General features: G+C 53.6%; 3 protein-coding genes across 3 annotated transcripts; 2 read left to right on the top strand and 1 right to left on the bottom strand.

Annotated features, from left to right (window-relative positions):
- The first annotated feature begins 1150 nt into the window (after positions 1 to 1150).
- PHACADRAFT_118361 (uncharacterized protein) lies at positions 1151 to 4187 on the top strand. The gene is made up of 3 exons (XM_007394337.1): positions 1151 to 1688; positions 1741 to 2033; positions 2090 to 4187. Exons 1-3 carry the CDS (start codon positions 1539 to 1541, stop codon positions 3012 to 3014), a joined length of 1368 nt encoding a protein of 455 aa, XP_007394399.1. The 5' UTR covers positions 1151 to 1538; the 3' UTR covers positions 3015 to 4187.
- A 1058-nt stretch (positions 4188 to 5245) lies between these two features.
- Positions 5246 to 7512, top strand: PHACADRAFT_253748 (uncharacterized protein). Its single transcript, XM_007394336.1, has 9 exons — positions 5246 to 5360; positions 5411 to 5464; positions 5526 to 5722; positions 5776 to 5955; positions 6005 to 6059; positions 6120 to 6307; positions 6361 to 6482; positions 6536 to 7125; positions 7178 to 7512. The coding sequence occupies exons 1-8, from the start codon at positions 5292 to 5294 to the stop codon at positions 6838 to 6840; spliced, it is 1170 nt and encodes a 389-aa protein (XP_007394398.1). The 5' UTR covers positions 5246 to 5291; the 3' UTR covers positions 6841 to 7125; positions 7178 to 7512.
- Positions 7513 to 7654: 142 nt separating this feature from the next.
- Positions 7655 to 13870, bottom strand: PHACADRAFT_207772 (uncharacterized protein; the record flags this gene model as incomplete). The annotated part of the gene is made up of 24 exons (XM_007394335.1): positions 7655 to 8763; positions 8819 to 8980; positions 9032 to 9082; positions 9138 to 9289; positions 9347 to 9426; positions 9478 to 9528; positions 9577 to 10112; positions 10166 to 10277; positions 10330 to 10558; positions 10618 to 10658; positions 10715 to 10819; positions 10872 to 10939; positions 10991 to 11164; positions 11217 to 11268; positions 11325 to 11489; positions 11542 to 11606; positions 11667 to 11820; positions 11878 to 12103; positions 12158 to 13188; positions 13240 to 13344; positions 13406 to 13524; positions 13584 to 13614; positions 13668 to 13739; positions 13796 to 13870. 24 exons carry the CDS (start codon positions 13868 to 13870, stop codon positions 8729 to 8731), a joined length of 3891 nt encoding a protein of 1296 aa, XP_007394397.1. The 3' UTR covers positions 7655 to 8728.
- Between the last annotated feature and the right edge of the window lie 101 nt (positions 13871 to 13971).

The following is a 13971-nucleotide window of genomic DNA, read 5'->3' as shown; positions in this document are numbered from 1 at the left end:
AGACTGGTGCGGGCCTTGCCGACAGGCAACAGACAGCGACACATCAAAATGCGTGGGTTGGTCGGCACTACCGACTCCACTTCACAGCATCCAGGCTGAACGGGTACAGTTGTGGGGTCCACTATCCGTGTCTTGGAACTATTTCGCGAGCCCGGAGTAAGCAGTTCAGCGCACGGCCTGTTCCATTGCGGTGCCGAGATTGAGTACGCGACAGGAACAGAGCGGTCGAAATGCGGCGTTCGAAACTCGTAGCAGGCTGGCGGCCTGGGCTAATACTGCAACAAGAGCGTACCAAATAACCCGTGGACCGGAGATTGTGCACAACATACCTCACAAATGCACGTCTTGGCACGAAGACCCGTAGCGGTGTGGTGCCTCTGGCGCAACGTGAGCCGATTCCGAGAGATCGAGCACTCTGCGCTGTTTGTGCGCTGTGGGTGGTGGTGTGAGCGCATCGCTTGTCTAGGTCTAGTGCGCGGATCGATAGAGTTATGAAGATGAGATCGAATTGAACTCTGGTCTGCCGAGGAAGTCTATGAGACAAAAGGGCATATCGCAGTGTGCGCTTGGTCAGGAAAGAGACGAGTAAAGATCAAAATTCAGACCACCCCTGTTGATTGCAGAGCGCTAGGTACCTTGTCAGCCGGGAGTAGAAGAAGAAGTAGGAGACATGAGTGTGGGATGTCAAGGCCATCCCAGAAGAACAACGGGTGGGTTGAGCAGGTAGACGCCCGAAATCGCAGACCAGGCGCCGAACCTTTGAATTCTTGTTACTGCTCCCTGTGTCGATATGTAACGCTCTCGCTACAGCTTTGATTAATTCATCTGGGATCTACTCGAGCTTACTTGTTTCTTTCTTTCTAATAACAAAACATATTTCTTCTACAGGCCGTGCGACCCACCGAGAACAGTTTCCCTAATATAAACGCCGAACGGCATGCGGCGCATCTTCAGACCTGCCTCATCAACATCCCTTCAGGTGGAAGCATCCGGTACCACTCGTAGTTCTAATTTCCAAGGAAACGGTGTTTCCGCCTTTTTGTTACGCATGGCCCAACGCCCGGAAGGCTGCACCTCATGCCGATGCCAGCCGCCTCGCCTCCTGACCACGCTCGTTTCATACACGTCCGACCATGCTGATCAGTTTGTAGAACATTTATTGTCGTCGATCACCTTATGCATTTCCGCCAACATCGGGTTCACCAGGCGACCCACAGGCGAAATCAAGCCACATCACTTCTGCTGACCTTCGGCCAACTTTACCTGGTTGCCAGCTCCAGCCAGGATGACACAGGTATCTACTAATTCTCGATCCGATTCGATGTGTATTATCGGCACATCATCCCTGGAACACCGGTTAGGCGTCCAACTCAGGGTTCCCACACAGTCGCGGCGCCTGTCTGCCCGCTATCTTGGATGGTTGCTCGCGAGCACACATCAGGAAGACCCGAAGTTGTCGCAGAATTTGCGCTAGTATAAAGACTGTCTTTTGCTGGAATGGAGTCTACACCGCGCCCCTCTCGAAGCTCACAACCGCCATGCAGCTTAACACCCGCCTCTCTTACTGGGACGAGCTCCCTGCAGAGATGAAGTACACTATCGCTGAACACCTCGATTCTTATGATATCCGCAAGTTCTCAAGGCTGAGCCATGAGACATACGCGTTGGCCATCCCCTCGCTATACAAAGTGGGCGCCTTTTTACCGTTCTTTTCTTCATGCGTTTAACACTGTCATGTAGGATGTGAACCTTCGCGGATCCAGGTCTATGCGGTCGTTCTTGGACTCAGTGCCAGACGAGTACTGTCGCCATGTCCGAACGCTGAGCGTGGATCTCTCCATGGACAGCCTGTTCTCCCCGCTCCGTGCGACGACAGCTCTGGCCGACCTGCTCACCCGGTGTCCACGGTTGGAGGAGCTGGCCCTCAGCATCCCGGGATCGCTGCAACCCAGAATCATCCCATGTTTCACACACCTACACGCCCTCCGAAAGCTGTGTATCACTAATTGTGGGCGGGACGAGAACACGCCTCTGTAAGTTTGTCGTCCTCGGATCCTGACGCAACCGCTGATCCCGTTCCCACTCACAGAGGGGAGCGCCTGGTTGTCTCAATTGCAGCAACTATCCCACGTCTCATCCATCTCGAGCTTGACCGCATCTGCCGCTCAGCTATCCATGCACCCGAGCTCGTCGGGGCTTATCCGTTTATTCCAGTGCTCATGGGTGATGAAAGCATCCCTGCACACCCCCTATTGGGGAATAGCCTCTCCCTGCCCTCGCTACTGCGCATCCCAACATTGCGTGTGATGCGAATTCGGGGCACACACCTCGGCGACGAGCGATGGGCCACCACCCCCGTGCAGTGCCAGCTTGATATACTCGAGATCGGCAGCTGCTGCTACGAGTCTCCCGACTTCAATCGCACATGCGCCGAACGCATCATGGACGCTACCGCACACTCGGTAACAGAGCTCCATCTCAGCTCTCCGCTTTCGTACGATCCGATACACATGCGACACCTCAAACACCTGCGGAGCCTCCACATCTCGCCGCTGCTACCTGTCGAACACCTCGCCGAGTCGCTGGCGTCGCTCTCCCGGTGTCCCATCACCGCACTGTCCCTGACCTGCCACGAAGACGACCTCGCCGAGGAGTACGTCGCGCTCGACGAGTTCGTGAACCTCTGCGCGGACCGCCCGAGCGAGCAGTTCTACTCGGAGCTTAGGAGTGTCTCCCTTCGCACCGTCGCGGACCTCTTCGAGTCGTCCCCCCCTCTGTCGCCAAAATTCGACTTCGAGGTCAAACAGTTGTCTGCGGGCGCTACCAGCGCCCTGCAGCGTCTGCAGCGGTGTCTCGAGCAGGCACCGGATGCCGGCATTGAGGAGGAGCTCTGTAACGTGCCACCGTGCGCCTTTACGCTGCCGCGCGCTACAGGTAGGCCAATAGGTGACTTGGTGATGTCCGAGGGAAAGCAGTGGATAGACTCTCGATGGTGTGAGGTTACAGTAATTTGAATCACAATATTACCCAGCGCAGATAGGGCGGCGAAGATTACATCGAGCGACGATATATCAAAATGGTAAGGGCAATGCCAGATGGGCTACACCAATAAATCACAGCTAGACAAAAGCACAGAACTGGTACGATGCAGGATGCAGCAAATACATTATCCAAGCAGTAGACACCCCGGTTCTTGATGGTGAGAGCAGATGGATGAGATATTGTAGTAGCTAAGCGAGGCTGGCAGTGGTGTTTAAGGCGACCAGTGGCTTTGGGTCGGCATAGGCAAGTAAGGTGCAGTGGGCGAGATCGGCGTCATGGGCGTGAATGGAAACATCGGTGAGAGCGGGGAAGTCGGCGTCGAAGGGTTCATGACGAATGCTTGCTGCTTCCTAACCGCGACGACAGGATAGTTCCTCCCGTTCCGAACTCGTCCAGCGACCCAGCGCTTGAAAGCCTCCTCCGATACGATCCGCCTCCCTGCGTGCTCCTGGTCCATAAGTACAACAGCAAAGCCAACCTTAAGTTCGACCTTTGCACGGAAAGCGCGGAGCGAGATTGTCTCCGAGACTTTAAGGCGCCAGATGTCGTCCGTAGAGGGCACAGAGACCTTGATGATTATCATACCGTCTACTGGGTCCCAGCGATGTAAGTTGACCGCATGCTGAGACGGTAAAGCAGGAGCGGATTCAGGTGTCGGTATCTGAGCCGGCCTAAGGTAGTTCTCTTTTCCTTTGGCGAGGGGTCGATCGAATTGTGTGCTCCTCATGCGACGAATGCCGTTCTTGAACTGATTTGTAGCGTCTGAGAGGATGGTGCGGGATTTAGACGACATTTCGGCGGGATCGAAGTAGATGAATAGCGAAAGATGACAGCGCGAGAGCGAGTAGTGACCGTGATAACGAAGGACCAAGGTCAAGAGAAAGCCAGCGGCATTCGAGGGAGACATAGCCCGCGCCGGAGGCTGACGACAAGCGTACACGACGCTGGTACAAGACAGAAATGGAAACGTTCGTATGTCAACCGCCACGCACGTGCGATCTCCTATCTTACGGCCAGACCTTCTGCAGCACTCCAAGGTTTCACAAACAGAAGAAACGTCGCGCCTTTGATGTCAATGCCACCAGTTTACAAGACGTTCACCATCGCGAGAGCGCAGTGGCCGCTAATAAAAATGATGAAGTCAGAATCATTCTGATATATGGTGGGAGTTGAATACAAGGAGGCGATGTTCATCACCAAGAAAATCAGCTTTCCGTTCTATACCCTCGTACCCAGACGGTTCCTTCGCATGTACATGAAACGAAGTGTACCCGAATGAATGCGAGGGCGGTTCATTCATCGAGAAAGAGCCCTCCAATGATTCTTCCAATTGTCATCTTTGCAAAGCCCTTGGTTACGAACCAAGATTACACACGACACTCACCGGTTGCGAACTCCAAGCAGAAGCACGCCGTGACAGCTATCTAAGTTGCCAGTTGAGAGACCGTAGAGCACCAGAAAAATCGTCTACTCTGCGCCGCCAGTGATTGAGTCGCCTGGGGTTGTGCACCGATGTTCTCAGCATCCAAGTATCAGCGCCGGCCGATATGGAGAGCTACGGAGTCGGTAGCGAGACTCGATTGCAGAGCATCTCGAGAGTATTGAAGATGAGAGTATCGTAATGAGTTTACGGTTTAACAGTGAGCTGGAGAGACGAGGGGAGAAGACGAGAGACGGGGCAGGCATTTAGGCGCCTATATCACTCGCCCATGAATAGACGCCAATCTCGTTTCTCTTCCTCCGCCCAACCTGGCGTGACAACTCGTCTGTCATAGCCGTAAACAACAGACCAACGAGGTCTGACGATAGCTGAGCGTCGTCGCACTACCGGGTCGTCGATACTTCTGAGCATCGCTGCAGCGTTTTTGGTGGGTCTTATACTACTCTGTCCGGAGTGCCCTTGATTCTAGAACGTCTCTCTCCCTTTATCACAGAGCGTCTGGTGCCTGTTCGAGCCTGCTCGTCCGCTTGTATCACTCATCATGGTGACCGTCAAAGCATGCTATTAATGCGTTTCTGGCGGTGCCCTTCCAAATGCTGTGGACTGTGTGAGCCCGCAGATATGATACACGGAGAGCGAAGGCTGTGCGAGTTTCGTGTCGGTGCTCACGGTCATAATGCAGCACGTTATCAAGGCGTCCCGCGAGACCTTGCCGGTCCCTCAACCAACCCTCTGAGAGAGTGCCCCTCCACATCTAGGCCCGCTTCACGCAGGTCGTGAATACCGCACTGGCTAGAAGCCATACGGAATGAGTCAGCTACCTGCACACCTTTCTGCGGCTGCGCCGTTTGGTGATGACCGTTTCAAAGGCGTGGCGGTGGGTTCCACTCCCGAGAGATCACGGACGTCACTAAATGGATTGTGCAGAGTCTCGTAGTTGCTGGTTCTCTGTCTGGCTTCGCAGTACTTTTCATTCTCCTTGTGAGTCCTCAATCTCCTGCATCCAACTTGAATCGCTCATATACGCTGCATGCTTGTTTAGGCCATGATCTTTCGAGTTCCTGCATTCACTGTCAACGTAATGCCTTACTTTGTTTCTCTCCTGGTCGCCAATCTTCTGCAGGCAATCGGAGCTATGGTCAATGTTAGATGGATCACGGACCGCGCTGTGGAGCCAGGGACGCTCTGTAGCTTCCAAGGCGGTGTCAAACAGGCTGGAAATGTCGGGACTGCGGTTTGGTACGTCAGGAGAGATGCGTTTGCGATAGATGATTCTGATCAAGTCGATGCAGGTCCTTCATCCTTTCGGTGTGCGTCTTCCGTATCCTGTTTTTGCGGACCACGTCATCGGCAGGCTTGCGTTACCTCACACTATGCGTTGGTTGGTTGGCGATTGTGCTCGCTGTCTCCATTGGACCCCTTGCGATTGAGACAAAGGCCAAAGGGCCGTATTTTGGGCCGACTGGTTATTGGTAGGCTCCATTCCGTCGTCGCTCTCTTCGTCGCTACATTGAGATCTAGGTGCTGGATAACCCAAGCATACCCCAGAGAGCAGATGTTCTTGGAGTACTTCTTCGTAAGCCAACTGTCCTGTCTGACAAATAAGCCGTGCTGATGCTGCTTCTATGGCATGCAGGAATTCATGTCGTCCGGCCTGTCTTTCGTGCTCTACATCTTCATCTTGCTACGCGTCCGTGGAAATCTTGTGCACAGGAGTGACGGTTGGCATCTCCGCTTCGTTCCAAGGAGCGAGAGATGGATGCTTGCCATCAGCCGCGACTGGCTCGACTCGTCCATGATGCGAGTCGCTGCTCGCTTGGTGTGGTGAGCACGACTGGCTCGTCTTTCATACACCTGAACTAAAGCACAGCTCGAAGGTACCCGGTATTCTACGGCATCTTGCTAGTACCGGTAGCTATTTCTCGCTTCATCCAGTTCAGCGGAACGGAAATTCCTTTCTGGGCGACAATCTTCACAGACACGCTCTTCAACCTCCAAGGTCTGCACACTGCCACTATTCGCCGTCTCATTTAAGCTCATCTCTTCTTCAAGGGCTCGTCAACGCAATTTTGCTGATCACGACCCAGCGTCTGATCACCGATTCTGCATGTTTGCCTTCCTTTTCACCTCCACGGAAGGTTATCGACATGGCCTCCTCCGAGGCAGCGGGCATCACTCCGTTCGTGCTGCCCCCCAAGGAATCCTCTGATGAGCAGCAGTCTGCATCCGCATCCGCAAGAGTCCAGACGTTGCGCCGTACGCCTAGCATGGCGTCGACGTCCAGTGCCGGTACCATTGAGAGCGTTACCAGCACGGACTCCTCCGCTCCTTTGAACCGCGGCGCAGTGCGTCGCTGAAGGCCATGCCCATCCTCTTACACTCTTAGGGCGCAATTTTTACGGTAACAAGTGTACATTAATCTTCGTCTTCGAATGTCCCGTAGTTCCTGGTATTACATGTACAATACTGTAGTTCGCGGTGTGACGGCCAAAGATGACCTCACTTCGATTGATATACCCACAGCGCCCGTATTCTCTCGAGACACGTTTTGTGCTTTTTGGTTTTGAAACGTTTTTTGGCACGCTTCGTCGCAAGTCGCTATGCGCCTTTTACTAGGGTCGGCTGCGCGGTCCATGGGATGCCTGGGGCAAGCGTTAACGATGATGCATAGAGAAAGCATCTTAACGAACTTACGCAGACTAGGAAGTACTGAAGACCCCGAATGCAGAGACATCCACAGAGTCTGCTCCGCCGTTTGGCGAATGGAACGTAGACTTCGTACCACCGAGGATAGAACGATGCGCAGAACGAGCCCCGTGGGCATTTCGTGGATACTTGGCATCGTGGGGCTTGTGTTCAGCAGGAGGTGTAGACCAAGAATGGCGGCTACCCGGGATACCACGGCGGCACATTATATGTGAAGCCTGCCAGCTTTCAGTACGTGGGTCCTCAACCAGCCCTGGACGATCGCGAGTAACAGGGTCCCAACCACGTCGAGGTGCTACGTGACGCTGGATGAATATCACGCTATGCTAGTAAGCGGACACAAGCCGCAGCAAGCAAATGGATAATATACCTTTGGCGACTATTCATAGCGGGCGGCAGTGCTCCGCCGAGCGTGACACTCGCGTCCGACCCACACCGTCGGCGACGGCCACGTCAAGCCCGCCGTCGCCACAAAGATGGCGGATCATTAGGCGCCTAATAAGGCGCCTTCCGACTTCAACTTGCTCCTCCGTCTGACTCTTGCCCACCAACTCCTCTGCCAGCCGGGCTCTGCACCTTAGGTGTATGGTACTGCATGGGTCTACGCTCATATTTTCGCGCAAGATGGCACTCTCCGCGGTGCACCGAGGCATAGCGTTCGAGGAACGCTCCATGCGACTCCTACAGGACTGTCTGTCCATGTCCCTCCGCCGCGTCGGTGGCAAGGCTGACGGCGGCATCGACCTACAGGGCTGGTGGTGGCTCCCAACAGACGATACTTCCCTGCATAGGCAAAGCGGCATACCCGGACACCGACGCCTTCGTGTCCTCGCTCAGTGCAAAGCAGAGGCGAAGAAGCTGAGTCCCAAGTACATCCGCGAGATGGAGGGCGTTCTCCTTCGTTATACGTCGCTGTTTCCCTCTGCTTCTGCAGAAAACATTCCTCAAGGACCTGGCAATGCCTATCCGGCGGTAGGGCTCGTGGTATCCTCGTCCCCATTCTCAAAATCGGCGGCTCTCCACGCCCACTCTTCGCCCCTACCGCTTGTCCTAATGCACCTCCCAGAACATGACCCGAAAGAGGTAGAAACAGCGGACTCCACATCTGAAGAGACGTTAGAGGGGTCAATGGGCTTCATCGCCTTCAATCCCGCACTTGCTTCCAGGAACGGCGTGTTACGTGGGCAATTCGAGGCACGGTGGGAACATCAGGCGCATTCGTCTAGCGAGGGGCGTTTAGGGCTGTGGTGGAAGGGCACGCGGGTACAAAGCTGGACGCCAGACATAAAAGAGACAGATTTGTAACGTTCAAAGGGTCCAATATCATTCTTCGAGTTACATAGAACAAAAGCTCAAAGTACGATTTGAACACAATGGGGAAAGCGACAACTACAATACGCTGAGTGCCGCATAAAATAACAGGAATAGACGACGGAAATGAGTAAATACGTTACCGATGAATATACTGCTTTACTGAATAATTCTACGACTAGCGAAGGCGGGTTACGCGGTAAGGTAAGGGTATAAGGAGGAGGTCCGTCAGAGCAGATGTCCACGGTGGTCCAAACCGAATACTGCGAGCGATGTGTCATCAGCTGCTGTGCGCAGGAGATGAGGAAAGACGCGTACAGTTTGCGAGCTCCTTCACGCTGAGTCTGCCAAGCTTCTTGCCAGTACCTTCGCCGAGACTGCCATCAGCAAGATCCTTCTTACGCTCCTGAAGGGCGAGAATCCGGTCCTCAACGGTGTTCGAGGTCACAAGACGGTGCACGTAGACGGGGCGTGTCTGGCCTGCACGCCTCTGTCAGCAGAACGCCCAGTCTCATCATAGAATGCACATACCAAGACGGTGGACTCGGTCGTAGGCCTGCTGCTCGATTGCCAAACTCCAGCCTGTGATGATAGGGATTAGATGGACCAAGCGCCGCTGGACACGCGCAGTGCTTACCAAGGTCCAAATTGATGACCCAGTTTGCGCGGGTGAGATTCAGTCCGACACCCCCACACTTGAGACTCATAAGCATGACGGTCGCCTTGTCCTTGGACATGAATGCCCGAACAGCCCTGTCTCGCATGGCGCGATTCATGTTGCCTTGATATCTAACAGCTAACGTCAGTTATCATTGTCGCCTGACGAAGTATTGGAGGGAGGCCTACTTGACATGAGCAATCTCGTTCTCCGTCAGGTAATTGGAGACGAGTTGCAGGCACTGGGTCCACTGCGAGACAATGAGGGTCTGGGCGAGGTGTTAACACGTGCAACAGTGCGGCTGTTAAATGAAACATGCCTTCTCATCCGGATGATCCTGAGCGCACTGCTTGAGCAACTCCATCATGTGCTGGCGTCTCATCAGCAAGGAAGGTTAACTAATCGTATAGCCACTCACCTTCATCTTTGTCGAGGGCAAAAATTTCGCCATAAGCCTGATAGGCTGTTCACCAGCGACAGCCTCCGGTTTGCCCTGCTTCGTACCAAAGATAACATCCTCGTCCTCATCGTCCGAGAGCACAATCGCTCGCCGCTTGCCCTTGAGGCGTTTCTTCAGTTCCCGCCGCGCGTCCTTCTCCTCATCCTCGTCGCTTTCCACAATGAAGTCGCTCATCTCGTCGTCATCGACGTCTTCATCAGAGTCTAGAACGCGCCTGGAATGCGCTCTGCGCTTGCGCACAACACGCCCAGCCTTTGCGGATTTGACACCTCCCTCGGCCTTCACATCGACCATGATGGTGTCTCCGGCGATTTGAGTCTCCACAGGCTCCTCCTTCTCTGCGGAAAGCTGTTCATCCGAGGGTTCGAACGCAGTGCGAGCGAAGATCTTGTCAGCGGAGATAGGACTGCGGCAGGTGGGACAGGGTCGTTCATCCATTTTGTAGCGCGTTGGTTCTGCAGCGTCTTCGCGTTGCGCGCCGTTCAGCACGTTCGCTTGAGAGAGCATGAACATCTCATACCAGACAGAGAGTGGAGTGGACGCTTACTAATGCAATCGCGACAGAAAGAATGGCCACAGGCTGTGATGATGGGGTCCGTGTAACCGTCGAAACATACTGGGCACTCAAAGTCATCGCCCTCCAGGGTTGCATCTGCCGACTGCACAAGATGTGTTCAGGCTACGAAGTGTATTTATGAAGGTGGCACTTACTGCCTTCTCTGCCGCCATGCGGTCAAGCATAGCTTGTTTGAACTTCGCTTGCATGCGACTAACGAACTCAGCGCCCATGATACGCTCAGCGCGAACAAGTTCCGTGTACTTTGCACCGGTCTCCTCATCGTCATTGGCGACAAACGCGACACCTTCCTCTTGGATGAGCGACGGGTGAGAGCAGATCTGTCGAAGGCGGAGGAGCAAGACAAGCACTTGATGATAGTTCCTAACGAAGCAAGGCACGATGATATGCCAAATGGGCGTATCAAGCCAGAGAGCACTTACTTCAAGACAGTACCAGCCCTGAGGAACTTATTGAAGATTGCCTGCGAGCGTGCTTCAACCTATTGTAGATGAGTATTAATTTCGAAGAACGTAGAACTCTACGTGCCATCTGATAAATCTCGCGTTCTTCTTTAGTGAACTCAAGCATCTGTAGGACAACCTCCTTGGTGGGCAGCTCAATGAGACGCTTGCCGTCAAGCAACTAGGTCAATGTAAGCCATCATAGTGCGAATGATTAAGTAAGAAGTACGTACAGAATCCTTCTTGCGCCGCAAGAGCATAGCAGCAAAAATAGCTTGCAGCCTCTGTGTCGCCAGCTCAGCTAGAAACGGGTGTAAAAACAACTCTGTCATAGAAGCCAAGCATTACTTACGGCGTTTCTTTTCAAGCCTAGAGATATGCGAGTTGAACTCAGACCAGTCGTACCATGGGCGGTATTGCAAGAAGCGGAGAAGGCCGTATGCGTCAGCCAGGCCGTTGATAATGGGCGTGCCAGTTAGGCACCAGCGATACGTAGCCTGGAGCTTGCTGACAGCACGAGAGACTCCTATAGCCGACGATGAGCGCATACCACAGAACCGCTGCAGGGTTTGACGTACTAGTTCGCCTGTTCCTGACATTTTGAGCTTCGTCAAGGACAACTCGATACCACTGTTAAGAGCGTTACGTAAGTCTGCTATTATTCCGCTGGATTTTGCGCCCATTACCTCTACAAGCATGAGCGGACCGTCGGTCTTGCGGCCCTTCCTCTTGAGTGGCTTCTCGTCCTCAGAATCGTCGACAATGAAGCCGTCCATCTTTACTTTCTTCCGCTTCTTCTTAGCTTTCTCCTTCTCTTCAGCTTCGTCATCGGGCCATTCGTGCGCAAGAGTCTGTACCACATATCATTAACGAACATGAAACAGAAGCTGCGTGCTGTCTGACCTGGAATGTTGTCAAAACTACGTCATACTTCCTCAGCTCCTGGGGATTGCGAGGCTTGTTATTACCTGTGATTGGTTAGATAGCGAATATATACCGATATATATACCGGAACGGAACATACGCACCATGGTAGATAAGGCACTGGAATCCGACGTTCGTCTTCATATCAATCTCGAGCTGCCACTGGTCAAGGAGTGCCAATGGAGCGATAATGAGGGTAGTCTTCTTCAGTGGGTCTTGCGAGCGATTACGGGCAACGACAGCAATCATTTGAACAGTCTGATGAAAATCGTGAGCGGATTATGATGCATATAATCGCGGGTAGGAGGAAATTACCTTTCCGAGCCCCATCTCATCTGCCATGCACCCGCCTTTCGCGTGGCTCTTTTCCTTCTCCAGCATCCAGGCGACACCGATGGCTTGGTGGGGCATCAGTGCGACTTCCATACCAGGCAAGGGGTGGTACAGCGCAGGCAGACCGAGCTTCACGAGTGCCTTCTCAACGCTCGCGTTGCTATCAAACTGCTCAGCATTTCCAGCTGAGACCAAGAACTTCTCGATGCTGAAGGCAATAAATGAAGAGATTGTAGTATGCGGTGAGTAGTCGAGCACTTACTCGTCTGCTTTAGCGATAGGGCCCGCGAACATGTCCTTGCCGCGGCCATAGAAGTCTCCGTCATCATCAAATCTTTCGTCGTCGCTAACAGGTGCTCGCATCCCGGGTATGCCAGCGTTGATCTTTTGGAAGTCGAAAGCAAGGTCTGGGTCGTTCAGCTCCGGCTTCACCGCATGAGTTTGCACTTCGACCTTGACGTTGGAACCAGAGGCAATTGCGGGATGCGAATCCCAGAGAGCACTGGAGACAAATAGGTTCTGCTGATCGAACGCAAGATTATGGAATGCTTGATTCTGCAACGCGCCGTTCTGTGAGCCGGGATTGTAAAACGTAGGGTTGTAGAATGCTGGGGGAAGTTGCACATCTGATCCAGATGGTGCGCTTTGTGTGTGATACCGTGGGATAGTAGGTTTACGAGGACTGGGGCTCACAGTCGGGATCATTGCCGCGTAGCGCGCTTTCTGCGAGGTTAGCTCATCGACGTGCTTTTTCAATCTGTCGATACGAGCCGTGTCTGCCTTAGACTTGTTGGGTTTACGCTGAGCCTTGTCATGCATCGCTTGAGCGGAAGACATCTGCGATTGAATTTCGCCAATTTTTCTCCGGACTTCTGCGATGTCGTCGTCATTCATGGCGGCCTCGAAGGAGTGGCCCGTGATTAAGTCTGAGAAGGAGGGCGCGCGGTTCGCCAGCCCAAGCGGCGTTTTTGGGCTGCTATATGTCTCACTCTTGAGCCTCTTTGCAGCGGGTGTAGACAACGTGGGGAGCGTTTCCGTCAAGGGTCCTTCCTTCTTGATGTCCCGAGATGGAACATCGGACGACCTCTTCCTAGGAATGACGGTATCCATAGGTTCTGATTTGACCGGAGATGAATGCGACACGCTGGACGATCGAGCGAGTAGCTGGCGTGCCCGAGCGGTGCCAGTGCCTGCGTGTGGCGCAGAGCTTAAAGTGCCTGGAGTCCTGCCGTCGAGCCCGTCAAGCAGCGCGGGGCGCCGAGAATCCGGCATATGCGGTGCACTGTTCGGAGTCTGTCTTCTTATAAGCGACAGATCCATATATCCAAAACGACAAATACCTACGCTGTGGCTGTCAACGTTGTCAACTTCAAGTTTCGTACCAACGTGTCCGGACCGCACACGTGCATCCCTTGCATCTCGGTGTGCAACGCTTGACGCTATATGCGCCTGAAAACGCGCATACACCTTGTTCATTTGACTTCCGGCGATCATTTTTTTGGCTACTCACCCTGTAGGCTGACAGTGATCCAACACCGAGCTCTCTGCCACGCTTCGGGGAGCTGATATTCTCTATAAGGGGTGTCTGGGCATTTCCACAGCCCGCTTCCAAGCACGTAGTGGCGCCCACTGTCGATAGACGCGTGTTAGTTAGGTTTTCGTTTTCTTGACGCGTTGCCGCCACTCACAGTCGCGGCCTGGCTTCAGTGTTACGCGAAACTATCTGATGTGTAAGTGCGCCTGTTTTTCACGCGTATTATGGACTTTCTCACGTTGATATCATGAGGATAGAGTGAAATATGCTTCTCGAGCTCTTTACAATAAGCTTTAAACGATAAGGGATGCTATGCCGGGAAGTCAACAACGTGGCACAGAAAGCTGTTGCTACTCGTGTACCCACCGCTGCGGCGAATCCGGGCTCCAGCTGCTTCCGTGCAATGTCACGCACTCCTGAAGGGCTGCCGTTGCCCGACATTGTGCGAGACTGAGGGTAGGGTGGCGGTCGAATCTGGGGGGAGGCGTCTATTAAATGGGCGCGTCGCCTTTATTTGGCTCTTATTTGTTTGCGTCGGGCTA

Source organism: Phanerochaete carnosa, assembly GCF_000300595.1.
Source record: "Phanerochaete carnosa HHB-10118-sp unplaced genomic scaffold PHACAscaffold_4, whole genome shotgun sequence".
Taxonomy (NCBI): domain Eukaryota; kingdom Fungi; phylum Basidiomycota; class Agaricomycetes; order Polyporales; family Phanerochaetaceae; genus Phanerochaete; species Phanerochaete carnosa.
The sequence above is the reverse complement of the archived record's forward strand: the minus strand, read 5'-3'. Positions and strand labels throughout refer to the sequence as shown.

Coding starts and splice junctions, on each gene's coding strand:
- PHACADRAFT_118361 (XM_007394337.1), top strand. CDS start 1,539: ATGCAGCTTAACACCCGCCTCTCTTACTGGGACGAGCTCCCTGCAGAG. Junction 1,689..1,740: donor CCATCCCCTCGCTATACAAA/GTGGGCGCCTTT, acceptor ACTGTCATGTAG/GATGTGAACCTTCGCGGATC. Junction 2,034..2,089: donor CGGGACGAGAACACGCCTCT/GTAAGTTTGTCG, acceptor TCCCACTCACAG/AGGGGAGCGCCTGGTTGTCT.
- PHACADRAFT_253748 (XM_007394336.1), top strand. CDS start 5,292: ATGAGTCAGCTACCTGCACACCTTTCTGCGGCTGCGCCGTTTGGTGAT. Junction 5,723..5,775: donor AATGTCGGGACTGCGGTTTG/GTACGTCAGGAG, acceptor AAGTCGATGCAG/GTCCTTCATCCTTTCGGTGT. Junction 6,483..6,535: donor CACGCTCTTCAACCTCCAAG/GTCTGCACACTG, acceptor CTCTTCTTCAAG/GGCTCGTCAACGCAATTTTG.